The 21350-nt window shown below is 47.0% G+C and overlaps 1 protein-coding gene across 5 annotated transcripts; it reads right to left on the bottom strand.

Annotated features, from left to right (window-relative positions):
* Window positions 1–1715: 1715 nt before the first annotated feature.
* GTPBP1 (GTP binding protein 1) lies at window positions 1716–21189 on the bottom strand. Of its 5 annotated transcripts, none has more exons than XM_054203873.1 (12): window positions 20963–21189; window positions 15589–15700; window positions 12928–13108; window positions 11554–11902; window positions 11003–11126; window positions 8932–9046; window positions 8328–8472; window positions 8004–8186; window positions 7064–7199; window positions 6314–6492; window positions 5602–5799; window positions 1716–4013 (listed from the first exon to the last, which is right to left on the bottom strand). In XM_054203873.1, the coding sequence occupies exons 1-12, from the start codon at window positions 21152–21154 to the stop codon at window positions 3921–3923; spliced, it is 2007 nt and encodes a 668-aa protein (XP_054059848.1). In that variant the 5' UTR covers window positions 21155–21189; the 3' UTR covers window positions 1716–3920. The 5 variants fall into 5 exon arrangements, with proteins under 5 accessions (XP_054059848.1, XP_054059877.1, XP_054059867.1 ...); XM_054203902.1 differs by lacking the exon at window positions 20963–21189 and adding an exon at window positions 19696–20885; XM_054203892.1 differs by lacking the exon at window positions 20963–21189 and adding an exon at window positions 17471–17714.
* Between the last annotated feature and the right edge of the window lie 161 nt (window positions 21190–21350).

Raw genomic sequence — 21350 nt, 5'->3', positions numbered from 1 at the left:
ACGTGTTATGAATTAGCCCTGCAGAAACAGATGGCTACAGCCAGGAGCCGAGTTGGGATTTGATGCTGTAGCCTGTTGCAAATGCTGCACTGTTTTGTTCATTTTATTTCTTAATCAACAGATTGTAACTTATGCCTATGCAAGGGAAAAAAAAAAAAAAAAGACCAAGACAAATAAATTGTATCAAAACTGCTGTGAGCTTTTTGTGTTGCTGGTGGGAATGATGCACAGCTAGCAGACAGAGGAGCTCCAGGAATAGCTCTGTCTATGTATTCTCATGGCAAATCCTTATTTTCCAGCCCCTCTAAGGTCAGCAGTTTTCACCTTGTCATCGAGCAGGCTCTGGGATGCAAAAGCTGCTTGGAGCAATGATGAGAACAAGCCATGCTCCTAAAGACTTGGAATAGTTCGGGATAATTAAAATCAAAATACTGTGCCTTTGATGATGACTTCCAGCAGTCTAGGGCTGTGACAGACCATGGCTGTGTGCTCAGTCCATCCTGCAGTGGCCTGGAAGCTGTCCCTGGGCATCAGTCTGTCCTCGGCCAGGAGGAATGGCAAACAAGGCTCAGCCTGACACTAATCATAGCTACGGGTAGCTGTACGTTGCTGCCTCTTCATTAACGTGGGCTGTAAACTAACTGAGCAGGCAGCTAAGGAGCAAGTAGAAAGGAAATATTTAATTGTCCTTGGTCTGAGGAAGTTAACCTAGAGAATAAAAAAAGGCTACAAAAAGGGAAACGGGACTGGCTTGAGCTTCGGGAGGGTCATACTGGCATCAGCTTCATCAGGATGGGCTGGAGGCAGGCTTGCGTTGAAGAGCCCCTTACAGAGGGCCACCCTAGGGAAAGGCTTGTTCTCTGCTGGCCCTAGATCTGCCCTCATGGGTTTTGCCTGGGGAGAGAGGGACACTGGGCACATTATCAGTGTCCCATCTTGGGGAGGGACGCAGAAAAATGGGGAGGGTGGCAGACAGAAAAATTGATATGGACAACAGATGGGCCGTGAGGTGCTCAGGACCAAAGGTTCAAGTGTAGCCATGAGCAGAGGGGTGAGCACACCTCCAGCAGCATCTCCACTCATCGCAGTGTCAGTAGTGGAGGGGCTGGTGGGCTTTTGCTCAGTCTACGACCAGCTCCCAGCCCAACACTTACCTGTGTTAGGAAAGGGGCGTGCAGGGCACGAAAAGCCTTCACGAACCTCTGAGATCCACCGAGGAGGCAGGAAAAGGCCCGTTCCAACCCCTGGAGCGTCCCGCTGTATTTACGGAAACAGGTGAGGTGCAAATCGCTGCGAGGGCCCGGGGAAGCACAAGCTTACGCAGGCAGTGGCAGGGCTGTGTTCAAACTGCATCCTCTAGCACCGTGTCTCCCATGAAGTTGGACCTAAGTGATTTGCCATAGCAGCTCTTCACACACATGCATACGCATCTCCCCAGCACAGCTCAACCCATGCAAGCGTTCTCATTTCACCGCTCTGCCACCGAGAAGCACTAAACCTTAGCAGCAGAAAAGCTGTCGGGGCTCAGCAGCAGCTCTCCTGCGGCACAGTGTGCCCTCCCCTGCCACCACTACAAACGCAGCCTCCTCTCGTAGCCAGCAAAGGAGCAGCGGTGCCAGGCAAACCCGCTTGGTCTGGCTTTCGGCATTAAAGCAGCAGCTGCTGGTCTTCCGTCAGGACAAAAAAAAGCAACAAGACATACTTTAACTTGGAACAAACTTTTTTAAAATTTATTTTATAGATCACACCAGCCTGAGTGATCTTTGAATGCTGGTCACAAAAGAGAGATCACACCACCTCCTTTGCACAAACTGAAGTAAACCCTCTTCCAGTCTTGGCAGTCTCCTTCATTTGGAGCACAAGGAATGGAGAAAAAAGAAAACCGCCTGGAGCTCCCTGCTCCCCTCGGGAGCAGAGGGCAGTGAAATCAGATGCAGTTTGATGCTGCTACAGGGCCAGAAGACAAATGAACGAGGCCCCCGTGCCCTGCTTAGCCACACTTCACACCCCCTCACAATGCGGGTGCTATTAGTGTTGTAGCCGCCTATAGTTCCTCCCTCACCAGGGGAGTGCTGGTATTTAGGCACATAGCTTGGAAAGGACCGTCTGACCTCCCCGCTTCCACCCACAACTCAGGGCACCGCAGTCTCTAAGGCAAAGTATCCTCATCTCCAAACCACATTCCTCACCTCTCCCAAGCCGCTTAATGCTCTTGGAGTGCTGGTGCTGGCATCGGGAGATGCGCTCTTCCCCCCCCACCCCGCCCCCCAAGCCCGCTTGAAAGCCTACCTCGCATCACAAGGTGAACTGGAATGAACTCCACACAAGTGCCACAGAGTGAGAAACAGGAACAACCCGCTAAGGAGGGACAGAAACCTTTCAGTCTCCCTCTAATTAAAAGAAAAGTCCTTCATTGGAGGAGGAAGCCCTCAAAGAAACCGCGGCTGACCGCACCTGCTGGGGAGAGCAACGATTTGCTGAGGATGCCACTTCCTCCCTCAAAATGCTACCACGCTCCCACAGCTCACCACAAACCGGCAGAGGAGAACTCCTGTCCTCACGGGAGCGAAGCGAAGAGGCAGGGTTAGAAGAAGAGAGATGAAAATAAGCAGGGAATTGATCACTTGTGCAACCCAGGGTTAAAAAAAAAAAAAACACATGATAACAATAAAGTTAATTCGTAGACCGTCCTGGCAGGGCCTTCCTGCAGAGGCTAGAATTTGTCATTAAAACAAAAAAATACAATCTTAAAAAAAAGTAGTAAGTGAAAGTCAGAAAAATTACCATGTACTTTCAAACCTGAAAGCACTTCTATAAATTTGGTACCAATTCATCATTAATCCTCTTCGGCCAAGAGGGGAGAAGATAAATTATACCTCTGCCATGGCAAAGTTTGGCCAGTGAGTTCCAGAAAAGACTGGGCAAATCTTGGAGTAAATAAAATCAAAGGAAGGTCATGTTTTCCTGGTGTCTCCGTTCCAAAGGTATATTCCCACCTGTGATCTCTGTCCATGGAGGCGAGAAGGCTTTCTCTGGCTCAAGGGATGGACCGAGTGTTCCTGCACTATATTCTTAATACTGTCAATTGAGCTGCCGCAGCCACAAGAGGCAGGTCAGATTTGCTCCAACGTGCGCTGAACAAACAATAGGAAAAACAGCACGATGGGAAGGGGAACAGGATAGGCAAATGACTGCCCATTTAATTCTGTCTCGAATTTAAATCTTAAGTGCTATCAACGTATTTGAGAAGGATATTTAGTATAGGATTCCTCAACTTAACATCCAGAACTGCTTTTCAATCTGCGTCCTTCTTAGATCTCCAAATAATGACCTTCAAACTTCAGTCACTACAACTTTAAATTAAACCCACTTAGAAATAGTTTAAGATGGAGGGAATCCAGAAACATATTTGTCCCAGGGCCACAGTGGTGAGGAAACAATGCCCTCTTGGAGCCATCCTAAGCAACGTGTTTTAACCTTTGCAAGTCTGAAATTTCAGGTGTTTGATAACCCCTGGATCTGAGACAGCAAATAGGAGGAGAGCAGCAAGTCCTGTGGACAGAATGGGGTGAGGGAGGAGGGAGGCAGCTAACTGGCTCTTCGCAGTTCTATCCAGACTCTCCTCATCTTCATGCACACAAAATATAATAAAAACTAATAAGAATAAAAACTAAGCCCATGATGTACAAAAATGTGTTGACAGGGGGAGGAGGAAGGTGTCAGTTACTCAGTTCTGTGTGTCTTATCACCTTCATTAGCTTATAAATTATGCTCCTCTCCAAAACTTCCTTCAGGGAGGAGGGACGATTCTTCTGCAGCCAATCAGCTGGGATGGGTTTTGGTTTAAGCTGCTCTGGATCTTTTGGATAAGAAATGAAGGGAAGGGGAGGAATTCCTCAGAGGGAGGAGGAGTAAGAAATTCAGCAGCCACTGGCAGGAGTCACACAGGCTCCCTGAGACTTCACTTTATGGCGCTGACCCCCACGTCGCCGGCCTCCTCCTCCAACTTTTGACTGAAAAACAAAAAGATACATTTTAGTGTGCAGCAATCTCTGAATCAGAATATCGACACAGCAGGGTTTCAGATGGATTACACACACGTCCAGACAGCAAGAGGGCAGTGGCGACTGATCAGCTTCCTACCACTGCAGGAAGGAGATAAGGCAGACAGACGCACCACGAAGGAAGGAGGAGAGACAGATACACCATGAAGTTCGGCCTTTCAAGCGGGGGAAGACCTGGTTTCCCAATTTTCTGAACACTTCACTCCTGTGAGAGTCAGCAGGTACCATGGAGCTTGGCATCTGGGGAATCGAAGCCTCAGACTCCCTTGGCTTTGAGCAGAATGGAATGAGAGCCCCCCGCCCCCCAACCAGGGCTCTCTTGCTAACCTGACTCTGTTCCCAACCTCAGGCCAGCAAGCCAAATGTTCTTTTAAAGCAGGCAAATACCTTATTGCCCTCACGGATGTGGGGCTCCTCATCCAGCGCAGGCTGAGGGGAAGGAGCAAGGAGAGAGAGGCAGAGGTAAGCAAGAACAAAAGCAACACAGACACTCAGGGGGAGGGACAAAACAAAGAGCAAGCTGGGAGAACTACTTACAACCACAGTAACGCTACAACAAGGCAAGGAAGAGATGGGGGATCTGTAAGAAGTCACAGGCATGTGCAGAGGGAGAGAACCCCTGGAGAGGGCCCTCCTTCAGCAGCCAGCCTGGCTCAAGAGGGCGAGATTTGACCAAGGACAACAAAGACCACTAAAACTGAGAGGGGGAACACTGACCAGGTCTCTTGACAGAGTCAGTTCCTGAACCTTTCACTTACTAGTTAAGTATGCTGCAAGAAGACCCATGGAATAAAGCTGATAAATAGCTCACAAAGCCTGCAGTAAGAATTGAGTTTCCATTCCTTTCAGACTAGAGAGGCTAGGTATCCTCAGACACGCTGAGCTGAGAACTCCTAACCAACAAAACAACCTGGATAAATTTCTCTCGAAAAAGATAAGCCTTTCCTCCTCCTTGGATATCTCCACCCTCTCTCCTTGACAGGGCAGACGACCTGTGTCTGATACTACTACTTAAGCTGTAAATTCTCTAGCGTAGGGATGTTCTACTTCTCATTCAAACAGCAGAGACCCATTCTGTGACTGGTTGTTAGATGCTTCATTAGTTCAGCTACTGGGAATACGGAGACAGTCAAGTAGTGAAACAGGTTGCCAAGGGAGGTTGTTCAGTCTTCCTCCTTGGAGCTTTTCAAGACACGACTGGATAAAACCCTGAGCAACCTGGTCTAACCTCAGTGCTAATCCTATTTAGAGCAGAAGGTTTGACTAGACACTTCCTGAAGTCCAACCTGAACTGTCCTAGGACCCTAAGCTGCTAGCTGCTGAAAGGTCAGTCATGAGGAGTCATCCAGCCATCAAAGAATTCCGATTTCTGCTGTGAGACTACTTATATTTCTATTTGTTTCTGTTGCACACCGAGTCCCAAGGTGAGTTCAAGGGTATGAGGGGATAATGCTTGTGCTTTAGAGTGCCCTTCCTCTAACAGATGACGAACCAGGATGCAAACAGCTAGGACAGATGTGATATTTTCCTCACTTACCAATGGTTGCAGGGCAGTAGGTGTCAGTGGTGCTGCAGCTGTTGAGGGGGCCTCGTCCCCAGCTGGTGGGCCTCCAGCTGCTGTCCCAGCTGGGGGAACACCATCCTCTCGTTTCGTAACAGCTCCCTTCTTGGTTGACTGCATCTTGATCTGCTGTGGCTTGGAATTCATTGGCGAGTTATTGGTGGTCTGGAGTAACTGCAAATTACAAACGGAGAGGCCAAAATCAGCATTAAAATAGCTAGGCCGATATGGCAAGGTTCAATGCTGCTTTTTAAGAAAAAGCTTTGAGAGAATTGATACCAATAGCCATCGGGAAAAGGAGGCAGCAGCAGCTGTTCAAAGAAATCTAGGCCCCTGGGCTGCCCTCAAGAACCCTTACAGGGTGGAAAGGGCCACTCAGTTGAGGTGACACTCAGCCCTCCTCAATATGACTCAAAGGGACCAGCTACAAGCTGTGAGAAAGAGACCAAGCCGTAAGAACCAGAGGCACCTGGCTCACCCCCTGCTTCGCATTCCCTCATTCACACCAGTTAAAACCCACCACACGACAAAGCACATCAGTCATCTGCAACCCCTGTCAGGGCTGACGTTTGTGATCAAAGGACGGCCTCTTCCTCAATTTTCCAGAGCTATCTGGATTCTCCTGCTGGCTTCTCAGTGCCAGAAGTAGCTAATGGGCAAAAAAAAAGTCGGACTCTTCAGCCTTTACCTTAGTGATGGTACCCACAGCTTTGGTACGGCCTTCACGGAAGACCAGACGCTGGTCTATATGCAAATATTCCGGGGTTTTGATGAAGCGAAAGTGCACTGTGGCTTTGTCCCCCGTCCGCAGGCAGTCCTTGTCCATGCTGAGAATCGTGGCCGTCTGACGGATGCTGCCACAATGCACTGTGAATGTAATGCACAAAGGCTTTCAACAGCCAGTGCCATTAGTGGAATAAGCTTCAGACAGACATCTCAGGCAGCTCTCGCTACCCTACAGCTAATAGCGTTGAGTTTGGAAGGTAAAAATCCACTATGTACCAAAGACTATATGGGTCTTTTTTCTGTCCTCAAAAAGAAAACACATATCAGCTAGAACACTTGCCTTCGAACGGAGACTTTGTTGAAGCATCCTCAATACAATCTTACAGGCCAAGCAGCCAGGCTAGAGGGCAGCACCTAAATGAGTCTCTCAGTCAGCATTTGAAGCTGAAGAAGCTTTGCACCATGGAGATCTGGCTCAGGCAAGCTCCAAGTACACTTGGAGTCACGCATCTCCTTTTTACTTACAGCCTTCGCCACTCTCCTCTGTCAGCTCCCTCCCTTCTCCCCGATGCATTGCTGGCAAAGATCAAACCAGGAACTATGTCTTATATTTAGTCTGACAGAGCCATCAGGAGAAAAACGATCTCAGGCTAGAGCTGATACAAACTATTACCACTGGGAAACAAAGATGAGACAATGGTGAGACACATACCCATGGCCTGATATCGTGGGCTGATGGTGGTGGGATGGTGGAGCACCAGAATCTCTGCTTCAAACTCCCACGATGCTTGTGGATTCAGGCGGGGTGACACCATTACCATGCCTTTTCGGATGGAAGAACGCTTGATCTGAAAAGCAAAGACACAAAAAACCCGTAGCATGATTCTCCAGGGAAGAAATTTGCTTCTCTGGCTGACTACATCCAGAAGGATCCTACGGGATTTCACAGATACTAACTCGTGCTCACCAAAAGGCAAAGCCAGAGCTGTTTAGCAGTATGTAATGATGTTATGCAAAGGTTGCAAAAATCAAATTCAGCTGAAGTTTCTGAGGAAGCTTTAGTTAGAGTGCTGGGAATGCTGGACACTGTCAGAGAAGTTTTAACTCACTGATCCTTTAAAAGCAAAAAATGCATCCTGGTTGCACATTACTCAAGCAGATGATCTCTCCAAAAGCATGACTGTTAACACAAAATGATAAGACTGAACACATGAAGTTTGGTATAGCTTAAACTAGATCTCCTTAAAATCAGTGCAGCTTCTATTGACAGAAACCTTCCACGAGAGGAATCACATCAAATTTTGCTGATTTTTAAACCTCAAATCATGCAGCTGATCCTACAAATTGAGAGGAATAGTGTAAATACCCTGCCTAGGCCACTAATGCAGTTGGAGCACAAGAGAAAACTTTTCTTGCAATGCCTCTGCTTTGTTACACATCTCCAACACTATTCTTCATTACTTTGGGTCCCGCTGCTGTCAGGTGGAACAACTGGGACGTAGGACCCACAGAGGTTCTATGGGATTTTTAATGCGCTGTGAAATGTGGCAGCTGAGATTTGCAGAAGCAGTCTCATTGCAGCTGAACTCCAAGAGCACTCTAAAATTAGGAGGATGGTTCCCGTTCTTGGGGTCTAGAGCAGATCATCTCACCTTTTTCAAAGCAAAGGAGGCGGTCTGGCCTCCCCGCACCTCTTTGACGGGCATTCTCTTGCGGTGGATGGACTTGACAGCAATAGGTAGGAAGTTGCCAAGGGGATCTGGCCCCAGCAGCAGGGTGTCATTTAGCTTGATTAGGCCTCTCAGTGTCGTCCCAGACACAACTGTTCCTACACCCTATGCCAAAAAAGAAAAAACAGTAATTGGGGTCACTCAGCCACACTATCAGAAGAGTCCTAGAACTCCCCTCTCTAGGGAAGATGCCTTCTTCAACCTGAAAGAAGGAGCAGAAAATTCTTCAAATACCAGGCCCCTTACCGGGACAGAGTAAGTATCATCTATCTGGAATTCTGCTGGCTCTTCTTCCCTGTAACTGGTCCGTGGAGACAAGAGATTAAGAAACATCTTCAGCAAATCTAGGTTCTCCCCAGTGACATTTGAAATCTGGAAAATTGGGCACATCCTGTAAAGAAAAATTGATGAAAGTGGAGTTAGTTCACCTCCCTGCCTGGAATTCCACGTGTACGGAGACATCCAAAATCTTGGGACTGAATTCAATACACAGTGCTAGGAAGGGAGAGCCTGGCAAGCAGTCAGATGCACAACACCCCATGTCTGAAAACCTGCAACATTGCCTCTGCCTTCTAATGACTTTCAGGAATAGGTGTAAGGTTCCAGGACTGAAGGAAGCCGAATACCCTGCCATCTTCTGCAGACTGCCCAGAAGCAGCCTCTCATTTCTGTCTCAGAGAGGGGAACACAAGCAGGTCAATCTCAGAATCAACACATTCTTATGGAATCAACACACCACAGGGCAGATGCAACCTTCACACATCTAGACAATGGGATTCTCTTTCTGAATCTTCTCACCCGGTCTCCAAATAGGATCGAAAGAGAAACAACTCTCCTCTACTCCCGTTACCTCTCTGAGCTGAAGTTGGAGGCTGTTACAATGACATCATCCTTGCTCTGAACCAGCACGGGAATCTTCCTGCACCCTGGGGACTTCAGCAGTCGCTGTAACAGCTTCAGGGTTTCTTAAAGGGTGAAATGAATATTGTTAGGGCAGCATCTCCCGTCTTTACAAATCGCTTTTGTGGGGTCTCTCCCCAAAGGGAGACTGGTGCTTTTGCCACAAATAAGACAGGAGAAGATGGCTAAAGGTGCGTGAGTAAGACTATGAGTTTGCTGGAGCCCAGGAAGGACTTAGGAGCCATTCCATCTTCCATTTCATGCCAGTTAGCTTGCTGCCAAGCGACACCATACATGAACAGACATACATATTTGCATCTGCAAGTGCAATGCTGGGAAGTAGACATTTTATAGGTGTCTGTTATTAGGTATAAGCGGTTACAATGTATTTCCTAGTACTATAAAGGATTTTTCATATTGAATTCAATGAAGCGACATATTTGAGAATACGTGAATTAGAAATCAATTTTGACCAAACAAACCTCAACACACTTTGCCTGGCAACCAACCTACCCTAGAAGGTTAGAGAAGCGTCAAAGAGGTAAAGATCGCCATCGCAGACTAGGACAGTGTAGGTGGACAAGATCCAGAAATAAGTATTTTGGGGAAAATCTCATGGCTTGCAACTTTGATCTCTTTGCCTCTTTTAAATTTATTTTCTAAGCTGCATATCTATCAGCCAGCAGGGGCATTACCTGATGCACTAGCATCAGCCTCCTGCAAAGTGGCTTACAGTAAGCGAGGGGGGAAAAAAAGGCTAGTAAGGGCTTAAAAGAGCAAATCATTTATATTCTACAATTGTCAAACAATTAGATGGGTTTTTGTGAACAAATGATGGCCTATGGGAAAGTAATGTTTTGGATACAGAAACACAAACATCTAGTCATGCCATCTGCTCTTCACAGATATAATTGAGCCAAATCTTGTGTCTGTTTAATTTAAACAAAACATGACACAGGAGTGGCTTCTCCCAAGAGCAGCTCTCCTCTCCTCACCCCGAGCCACGCTTTCTCCTTCCTTCCCAGTTATTATCTCATGGTCAGGCCTTACATTTATTTGCCAAACATCTTTATTGAATATTTAAATTATCTTTCAGATATTTTAGATATTTAACTTATCTTTTGATCACATGTGTCTGTTTACCTGAAACATATTTAGGATTTTTACAATAATGAACTAACCACAGACAGTGATGGGAGCATTCACTTTCCTGATTCTCAGGACTGATTATCAAAAAAATCATTGTTCCAACTAACCACAGCGTGTTCCTGAAGGTGTGGGAGATGCATCAAGAGAATTTTAAAGGTGCGAGTTGGTCATGGCCTGAAAAAATGTCAAGTTAAAGGGCCACTGCTGGGGGTAGAGGGGCTGCTTTAACTGCTGCTGAGCAAAAAAGTCACTAGTCCCTGCTGCTCATTGCCATCCCCACTTGTGTCCAGTCCAGTCCTGCTACCACAGCCCACATATGCAGCTGCTTTGAACCATGATTTATCAAGTGTTGGTTGGTTGTTCAGAGAAGGAGCTGCTGTAGTTATGCCAGCGTATCTGAGAAGTGCCCAGGTGAGCAGGATGTAACAAGCAGCTACCCCTTCACCTAACAGCTGCCAGAGAACAAGTTTGATCACAGCTTAAGATCACACTCAAACCGTGGGCAAGAAGGAAAGCAGCTTTCAAGAGACCTTCCAGACTTTCCCTCCAGGTTTAAATACCCAGAGAGAACGTAAAGCCACAACCCCAACCGTAAATTTCTCCCCTTATTGCTCGGTTAAGCAGAATCCTGTAGCAAACACTTTTGGGTTGCCCAGCTGAGTCCCCCAACTCGGGTAATTTTGAAATGGTGACTATGAGTGAACTGCCTACAAAATGGGCAAGGGAAAAAGACAGATTTCTGGAAGGTGTTTAAGATGCAGTCAAAACCAGGTAAGGCAGCTTTCCTCCAGCAGTAATTCTTCAACCCAAGCTGAGGACAACAGCACATACAGAGGTAAGAAACAGCCCTGGAGAGAGCTTATAGGACTCACCTTGCAGGATGTTGGCAGGGCACATGTCAATCTTGGTCACCACAACGAAGACAGGAACATTAAGTGCAAGCGCCAGGCCCAAGTGCTCCTTGGTCATTCCAACAATCCCAGCATTACTGCCAACCTACAGCAGGGATACACGAAACAGTGATGTAAACGTTCCCCCTGCAGTGAGCTAGGAGAAGGTCTTGTGTCAGACATGCAATAGGCTGTGATTAGGTTGCCCTGTATGAGCAAACACAGCTCATTTCAAATGCTGTTGGACAACGGCTAAGGACTCACTGCTCCTCAATTTTAGCAAGGTGTTCTGAAGTTTAGAATCTTTCAGTTTTCAAGAACCATAAACCTTAGGCCCATCTGAGACTCACAGTCCTGGGGCGCTTGCCTCAGAGCCCTGGCTAGATATCCACAGTGGGTGCTGTTCTCCACCTTTGTGAGATGCTGCCTCCTCCACCGCCCCACGGGCACTTTGCAATAGGAAAGAAGTTGAGGCTGTTAAAGCTGTGAACAGCCCGCTCCTGCTGGTACCGTACATCTTTCTTGCTACCTACCATAAGCATGCAGAAGTCAGGTAAATGGCCGGTCATGCCGAAGACGGTGGTTTTCAGGTACTTTTCGTGACCAGCCAGGTCAATGAAAGTAATGACCTTGGTGGATTTCTCACAGATCTTTGTCCATTCCAAGCTGCCACCGTGGCTGTCGGGCTTGTTCACCACGTTGCCCTCACTGTCGAAGCCCAGAATGTCATTGCCCACACTGCTGGTGCGGCCTGACTCAATCTCATGCTTATGGCGGAAGAGCTTTTGCCGAGCAAAGCCTCGGCCATTGTCTAGTTCACCATGTGTCAAGACACCTAGCAACGTGCTCTTGCCTGCATCCACATTGCCAACCACTGCTACCCTGGAAGGGAAAGGAAAAAGGAACCTGGTAAAATCTGACACATGAAGAAACAAACAAGTAATAAAACAAACAAACCACCAAACACCACTGCTCCTGCAAAAAAATAGCTTTTTCTGCCTAACCCTCAAAGAGAGATTCAAGAACGTTAGACCTTCACAAGTAGAGCAAAGATTCTTTCACAGTTGTTAGTTAACAGCGAAGATTCCAGACTCTGGGGACTGGGATGTGGAGACTGTGGAAATATTCCACTGGTGCCCTGAACACAGACAGCTGAACTTGACACTGCTTGATGCTGTCCAACACATACACGTGGCAATTCAAAAGAAAGTCCAAATCCCAACTTGGTCTAGAATACCTCTGCCTTTTTCGTGTTTGTCATGTTGCAGTAGCACCAGGCACTAGGGAGAGCAGAGAAATTTAAATTGCTGTTCCCAGAAAATGAAAAGCTCAAACAACAACGAAATGCTTTAGAGGAAAACCCTCTCCTACAGCAATCTCCTTCCTTGTCTCTGATAAAGGTGGGTATTATGGCTGTTGGCAAATGTTGGTGGAAATCCATTCCATCCAGGTCTGGGCAGACTCTCAAGTCATGTTACACAAGCTATTAGGTGTCCACTAAAAGGTGACTTGGATCATCACAGTCTTGGAATAGAATTGAACCCTTAGTCAAAAGTATTGTATTCCAGCAGTGTGCGTATATGCACATATGTACAGACACACACGCACATGTGACTCCCTACTGGGATTCTAGCCCACAAAAGATCCCCAAACTGTGAAGCTGTCATCCAGAGCGCAACAGCCCTCAGCTAAACAGGCAAATCTTCACAAACAGTTTGTTAACAAAAGAGACGGCAACAACAAAGAGGCGATTTCATTAGCAAGGAGTGGTCAAACTCATTTCCCTCTGTTGGGTAGCTACAACACCCAGACTTGAATCAGCGTTGCTGGCTCAGCATCGTGGACTGCTCACACGGTAAAAATGCAGCTGGGCTGCTGACTAACCCTGTCTCCACCCAGCTCCTCACCTGACCTCCAGGAAGTCGTTGTCACCCACACGTTTCCGAACCAGGTAGTCGCGCACCTTGCCCCCTGCCTCCTGGTGCTCCCGCAGGAGGATCACATCGGCCTCGATCTGCTCTGCCATGCTCTTCAACGTGGCATAGGATGCCTCCATGTCTGCCTCGCTCAGACCATATTCAGTCCCATCTAGTATGACGTTGAGGAGACAAAGGGCAGTCAGTGAGCACCGCCTTGCAACAGCCAGCAGCAATGTCATTCTGCCTGGGAATTTCACACCAGTGGGGATTTATATGTGGACTGAAGATGCCAGCCATGTGAACAGAATAAGCACCCTTTGCCCACAATAAAAAAGGATGGTCTTCACTCTAAGTCTTAAAAGATACTAGAAAAGCACCATCTTTCATCTAAAGGAGTTTTCTTCACAGTTTCTATGAGAAAATACTTAGGGATTGGCAAGAAAGACACATTTCTGTCTAATTCCCTTACTTCACACGCTGAAGGTACTTTGCGTGCAATTTCCTTCAGTCAGATAAAACATCTCCTCTCGCATTGCAAGAAAGGGAAAAGCATTAACAAAAGGAAAGCTGACTGAAATATCACCACAATTAACCAGTGAATGTGGGACCAATTTAAACAATCAGCTTATTTTATAAAACCACATCCCAAGCGTACATTTTCTGCAAGTCTGGCCTGCACAGCAATTTCTTTAGCCCCCACACACTCCAGTTAAAACAATGTTTTTGGCATGTCTCACTGCCTTCCTCCTGGCAATTGAAAGAAACGTTGACCGTACACAAGGCTAGAAAAAACCCAGGAGGCACTGCTGCCTCTGAACAGCCCACCCAAGCAAAGAGCTGACAGTCAGACCAAGTCGGTGGCAAGTATCTAGACAGTTTAAAGGCCACCGCAGCTCTCAGCTGCTCTCTTAATGCAGGTACTGAGAAGCTGCATGGATTTCAGGCCAGAATCTCCTCTGTGGGTAAAAAAAACAACACACAAAGGTGGAGAGCCACATAGCACCTGGATGACCGAAGCTATTGCTGTGTGTGCATTCACATATACAGCTGACTCACCAGGTGGTAAGCAGTAACTGCAGTTTGCACGAACTAATCAGCATTTTAACTGCTGCACAGCTCTCCAACAAGGAGAGCTGCTGGGTGATTTACAACCTAGCTCATAAGCTGGTTGAGAAGCTGTTGAGACGATGGGGAAAAGAAAAAGCATCACGGTTGGGGTCTTGGGTCAGAGTCAGGGAATGAGAAGTAGGGGACAGGAGAGGGTAAGAGCCAAGGGAGGAAGAGAGGGGTCACTACTGATGAAGTAGTGAGCTTCCTGGAGTCTTCACTCGCTTCTCAACCATCTGGATCAAAATCACAGACGCTCAAAGTGAATGAGAAGGAGGGACGGTGGCAGGGATATCAAGATTTTTTTCTGTTGGCTATTGTTTCAAATTTACAGAAGAGAGCCCCATCTTCCTTCACCATGCAGCAACCCAAAATGAAGTCAGAAGTTTTAGGTCTTATTTTAAGAAACAAACGTCCACTTCTAAGTACATAATTGAAACAACCACCAGTTAACACCCTTACAAGGTATCCTAGAAGAGAAAGCAGTTACTAGCCCGACTAGCTAGATCTCCGCTGCAGATGTGGTTATCCCAAACACCAAGGATTCGGACTACATGTGGGAAGCTCGCTTGGACACGACAGCATTATCCCTGTGATCCTGGCTGCATGACCAATGGCCACCTAATCCTGGCTTCTCTTCTGTGTTGGCTGCTTCGCAACACAGCAAGAAAACCCAAAAAGCACATAGTTCTATGGTAACATAACTTCTTCCCTCCATTATTTCAGCCAACCGTGGCACTGATGACCAAGGTTTTGTATTCTTCCTCAAACATAGTAACTGGTAGAATGTCTGATCATAACAACTTGATATCCAGCAGATATATACCATGCTTGAAACAAGCCTTTAGCCTTACGATAGCCATAGATATATTTTGCATTCAGAAAAGAAATTTTAGTTTCAAAGCAAGACCACATTCAATATTATTTTACCAGCATCAGATGCAAATATTCACATCGTGAAAAAGAACAAAAACGTAATCCAAGCTAACTGCTAAAATCTGCAAAGGCAAATGACTGCAGTCACACCCGAGTTAATGTGACAATAAAGGCCTCATGCTGAGAAAAGGAAAACCTGTCTCTCCATAGTACAGACACACACTAACGAAGAAAGCAGCATATATTTTGGCTATTTTAGGCATCTCCAATACATTCGTGTCAGGTAAAAATATTGCTATTTACAATGGAGAAGTGAACAAAACCAGACAGACCAAGACCTCAATCAAATATCAAGGACATCTGTACTAGAGCTGCTATTGTAATTTCAGATCCTTTGTCTTTTCCTGGTGTGCTCAGACAACTTATGCCTTATTTACAAAAAGAACTTGTATGATTTTATACAAAAAATACGGTTAGCTCCACTACATAAGACAGCTGCTGGCAGGAATAAAATAAAAGAATCTGTCCCACATGTTCTACTATACTTTACAAAGGTTTCCAAGTTATTCTGGAGAAGTAAGTACTACCTTCAGCAGCAGCCCAGTTAGATGAACTAGGTTTTTCTTATAATGTTCTTTGTTGTTTTCCTCAGGAAGCTATACTCACCTGATCCTTGACCAATGACATAGATGGTCTCCCCACATCCCTCATCAATTCTCTCTGACATCTGCCGGAGCAAACTGTCATACTGCTCTGAAGTTGGACTCACCATCACCAGCTGGAAAAAAGATTAAATATCCAATTTGCAGATATCAAGCAAACAATTTCACAAGCAGCTTCAGTTGTAAGGACAATCAATCAGTGTTGTTTATTGAAAGAGGAGGCTGTTTTTCAAGGACCGCTTTCTGGTGGTTTGTTTGGTTTTGTTTGGGTTTTTTTTTTGTTTGTTTGTTTTTGTTTTTTTTTAACCAGCTTCGCTGACAGCTACTTCCTTGTGACACTGCACAAGGTTATTTGTCTGAGCTCAGAGTTCATTTATGTTGCAAGATATACTTCAAAGCAAGTAAGAATACCAAGCACCCCATTTTGAAGTAACCAATGTTTAAAAGCCACATTTAAGTGAACATCCCACTTCTCCTTCTGTGTAATACATGTTTCCATGCAAGGAAACCAGAAAGGGGAGGAGCTATTTCCTTCAAAGAAATTCCTTAGCTGGGTACTCCACAGAGTGCTGCTGGTCCCACAAAGCATGACAGGACAGCCAGAAGAAGCCAGCCAGATCTCACTGCAGAGCACACCTAGACACCAAAACCTAGGGCGTCTCAAAAGCCTTTCATACTTGATCTCCCCTTTTGTTTTCTGAGAGGGCAGAGGGGAAGGAGACAACACGAATATGCATTAGTTTCAAACTTCTAACAAAACTTTAGGTACTTTACACTACAACACTGACAGGCAGACATACAAAGCAGTTTGTACGAGCATATTTGGACATTTCACCAGTGAAGAGCTGCATTCGGAAACAAATAGGAAAATGAGGACAAGACGACAATGCTTCAGAAAGGATTTTTCTTAGAACAGAAAGGTGTAGCATCATTTTTGGCAAAAACCTGTGTCACTCATACAGTACAGCTGAGGACACCCGTACAGAGTGTCCGCAATGGTGGTGTGGCAGTGGCAGATCAAGGAGACCTTCATCACCCATTCAAGACCAATTGGCTACCTGCTCTCTGGCTGCCTCCAGAGAGGCTGGTTACAAGTCTGTTGGTGGTGGAGCATCCTGGTACAGTGGCTTAATAACTGTTGCAATTGAGATATGCGTTACTGTTAAAAAAGTACTTTTAGTAAGAGTTGTAAAGGTTATCACCTACCGATAGCCCTATGGGTAGGCACGCCTGTGCCACACTACAACACCCAATGAAATCCATACTTCCACTAGCTGTCCTCACATACACATTCCAAAGTCATGCCCAGAAAGATGTACTTCACTATGCACTAAGGCCAGTCCGAAATCTGTGCTGGATTTGCCTACAACATATGGTTTACAGCAGTTCACAATGATTAATTACATCTTCAAGCCTGCCCAACACTCTCTACCAACACAGCCTGACTTGCTAGCACCGCTAACGCAATGTGTATTTGAGGAGGAACTACCTTTTACCACCTACTACTACTACCACCTAGTTCATGAAGACGTTTATTAGAAATCTAGAGTGTAAGGGAACCCAAAACCCCACAAATAACGCTTAAGCAGCTTTCAAAACCATAGCGGTGCATGCATCTGGAAAACTGAAGCACAGGCCGCAAGTGCTGGTTAGAAGGTTTTCGGCAGCCAAAGCAACGCTTTCTTCAAACGTTAAGGGTCACACAGAGCACATATGTGCTTGCAAGGGCCAGACAGCTACAAAAGAGACAATCACCTTCACGTGCCTCTTTAGACACATGCCCTACCTAAGCCTTTTAACTACATGGCATGGTCTGCAAAGGGTAGCGAAGCATTGTGATCTAGAAGGCCACATAGTCTTTCATACTATAAAGGACTGAGTTTTGCCTTTATTAGTTGTTTTGGTTTTGTTTTCTTCTTAAGGAGACCACTGGATGTAAATGTATTGAGAGGCAAATCAGCAACTGTTCAGAGGCTTGATCAGGGCAGGAGTGGAAAGCTGTGTGTTGATGTGTAGGGCCTGTTTTGCCCAGCAAGCGCTTTCAGGAATTCCTAGAAGCCCAGCAGACAGGCTCACTGTTCAGGGTAGTGCACCAACACAGGTCAGGGACTTGGGAAGATCTATTAAACAGGCTGTCATACACATAAAGATCAATAACAGGGGCCATCAGCGTAGAGGCACAATAACTTCAGTTTCTTCAAGTCTCATCACCAGCTTCATTTTTCTACGAGTTCAAATGCTTCAGCAGTGTGAGCGGGCAGGGCGCTGTCTAAAGTACCAGGGGACGTTTCAGCTGAGCAGCTCACTGTAGCCTTTCTTCATGGTGCCAGACAGGAGGGCTAGGGGCTCAAACAGCACGGTACCCACACGCATCAGCTCAAAACACTGTTCCCCCACCCTGCTGCTTTCACTGCTGTGCAAAGTTGCTGCTGAAGGGTGTTCCAGTGGTAGGCTGCCACCAAAGCCTACAATGGGGCCGATGAAGCTTACAGCTGATGTGACATAGCAGGACATCAAGAGAACGATGTGTAGAACAAATAGCAGCTTTCATGGATCACACCTCCAACACGGTTCAGAATTTCTAACAGCTGCTTCTGCAGCCCCCAGCCAGTTCTGCAGTTTCCTAGGTCACTGCAAGACTTTACTAGCTGTTCTGAAGATCTCTTTAGCTATCTTCCTGGACAGAAGGAGCCTGTTCTTTGCCATCTCCTTGGTTGGAGAGAGGCCCTCCATCTTGGCCCCTCAGCTTTTTTTGCTTTTCATCTTTGAGCAATCCCCTCCATGCTTGCACTACGTATTCTTGTTTTCCAGAGGTTTTCACAAAGTCAAAAATTTTCACTTTTGTTCTTTCCACTTTGCCAGGCATTGAGCAGTTAACAGTAGGAGCCATGTGGGTCTATCAACCTCAGATTTCCTATAGGGCAAAAAAAGTAACCACCAATTATTGTTTTATTCTCATGACAGCAGAAAGAAATATATCTCACACCTCTGAGATGACATCTCTAAAGTCCCTTCACAATCTCTGGGGAGAGGTGGCTTTCCCCACCTTTCCTCTGATCAGTTTTGGGATTAACATACACTAGAGGTGGATAATAGCTACAGCTTTCTGAGTTTACTCCAGGGGGATAAGTTGGACTGTGCCATTCTGCACTGCCCGACAGCAAGGAAGAGGCCATAATATTAATTAATTAACAGCAATATCAAGACACTGTTAAGATTGAGCTAAGGTTATATCAGCACTACTACAGGCAGTCCTTACAAAAGAAGCATCCCATATCCATGAGGCGGACAAACTATAAAGATTAAGGGGAAACTAAATACTATGTGGTATGTACTGCTGCTCTATATTGGAATAACACAGCCTGACGTTTTGCAAGGCTGGAAGGCTGCCATCAGCCATTGGGAAGTAAGAGGAAAGGCACCTTCTGTAATGTCATATTTTGCTTTCTATTTCGTGTGGACATACATAGTTCAAGTGCTATTAATGTCCTGTTGTCAATGTAAATCTAATAAGTATCAGCTTCACTAATAGCCTTGTGTGATATGGTTTTGACCTGGAATACGATTACTAATGCAGTGTGTTGGTACTGAAGGGAAAACAATCACCCATTAAGATCGACATGAAAATGAATTTGTGATGATGAATGGAAGTATTTGCTTGACCAGCTAACAAGGTGCACTTGATAACCAAATCCCAAAGTGTTCCTCTCTAAAAGGAGCACACTTTACAATGAATGCACTGGGGGAGGACTAGGAGGAAAGTATGTAACACAGCAAGGGAGTGGGTCAAACCAGGACAGAAGTAGCAGCTAGCAAACTGACCACAGTGGGAATCACCATTTTAAGCAGGAATTGGAGGGCAACAATTCAACTGGGAAGACAGAAGAGGTGGGGGAATCGGGGCAGGGAGGCAGGTTAGCTACTGCATTCTCACCATATGGGACTCTTGTTTTGAGGACATAGCGGGAGACTAACTTGGAGAGATGGGGCACAGGGCATAGTCTTAGCTTTCATCCAAGATGGGGATGAATGAAACGTCTAAGGAAAAGACTGCAGGTGTACACTGCCATATGGAAAAGTAACTCATAATAAAGGTCAAAAAATTTCTTACCTGTCACCTCCATAGTGCCTGCAGATTTCTAGGAATGGAAGACAGGCTGACAACACAATGGAGGTTGTGGGAGAAAAGCATTCCTCGCTCTTCGTCAGAGTTTTGGTCAGGTTCCTGGCTGTCAAGAATCAGTGACGCAGCCCTTGGCGTCCTCCTGGGCCCTCTTCCACATCAGCCACGTCCAAGACAAAGCACAGATTGATATTGGCATCCTGTATCAAAATCTTGTCCAGCTCATTAAGGCACGAACAGGTGGCTCAGTACATACTGCAGGTCTGATTTCTGTTCTCTACTTCTTTATGAGACATCTTCATAACATTTGTTTTAATACAGTACTACATTGTAAAATATCTGGTCTTTCCCTCAAAACCAAACATTTCCACATTCACACACCACAATTCCTCTCTCTCCATTTCTCCACAGAAGGCAAGAAAAATTTAGGACTTTGGAACAACTCCAGCTGCAAGTATGAAGAGGGGGGACGGCAGAAAAACAGAAGGAAACACCAGCTACGCTGACTTCTGGATCATATAATCGCAAGCGGAACGAACCAAGTTGTCAGGAGACTTTAGAGCGGGAGGTGGCATCACAATACATCAAACCCTTGGCAGCAAAAAGTATACGGTTAAAGAGACCAGCCAACTGGGAGGAAACAGAAGGCAGCGTGGAAAGGCAGCTAATGTAGCCTGTGTTGGGCTCTGGCATACACGTATTACTACCATGTACCTTCCTGCAAGATGTGAGCAAGAACAGGTTGACAGAAATAAGACCACCACACGGTTTTGTCACTCGGATCCTAGAAAGGAACTGCGTACGGTGAACAAACCTTTTCTTGTGTCGTCGTAACCCGGTCTGCGAGCGCAAGGCAGCCCCGTCGCTGGGCCCCTGTGCCTGAAAGTTACGAGCTGTGACCTGCTTTTAAGATCGTGAAGGAAGCCCCGGGAAGTACCGCGACTGGCGGCAGAGATAACTAGAGAGACCCGGCGCCGAGGAGAAACGTTGCTGAGACGTTAAACCAGCTGCCGGCTTTAAACCCTGCGCTTGCTGAGCGGTAGGGGACACCGCACACACCCACTCCGGCGGCCCCCCGGCCCCTCGCCCTCCTGAGGCGAGGGGAGCTGGGCCGGCCCTGGCTATCGGGCTGGCCCCTCTCCGGCCGGGCCAGGGGGCAGCCCGGCCGGCAAGGCGGCCGCCGGGGAGAGGGCAGCGCAGGGCCCAGAGGGGTGATGATGGCGCTCGCCGCGCCCCCCCCCCTCGCCGGGCCTACCTTACTGGTGAGGTCGATCTCGGGCTCGCCGTTGAGCGCCTCGCCGTCCTCGGCGTCGAAGGCGGCGCGGAGGGGACAGGCGGCCGCCGCTACGCGAGGCCCCCCGCCCGGGGAACCCGGCTCCGGGGCGAACATACAGGCCGGTACCGGGGAGCCCCCCATCGGGGATCGGCTCCGCTCCGCCGCCGCCATCTTCCCTACCCCGGCCCTCCTCCCTCCCCGCGCCCGCCCCTCCGCCCCGGGAGGTGCGGCGGCCCCGCCCCCGGCCCGCCAAGGAGACGCTAGCCAATCAACAGCGGAGGAAGGGGGCGATTAGCCTGTAGCCATGACGACGGCGGGCGGGGTCATTATTATTCATGAAGGAAGGGCCACGCCCCCACCAAGCGCG

The sequence above is a fragment of the Rissa tridactyla genome, chromosome 1 (assembly GCF_028500815.1).
Source record: "Rissa tridactyla isolate bRisTri1 chromosome 1, bRisTri1.patW.cur.20221130, whole genome shotgun sequence".
In the NCBI taxonomy this organism is placed as follows: Eukaryota; Metazoa; Chordata; class Aves; order Charadriiformes; family Laridae; genus Rissa; species Rissa tridactyla.
Note: the sequence above shows the minus strand (reverse complement) of the source record. Positions and strands in the feature narration are given on the sequence as shown.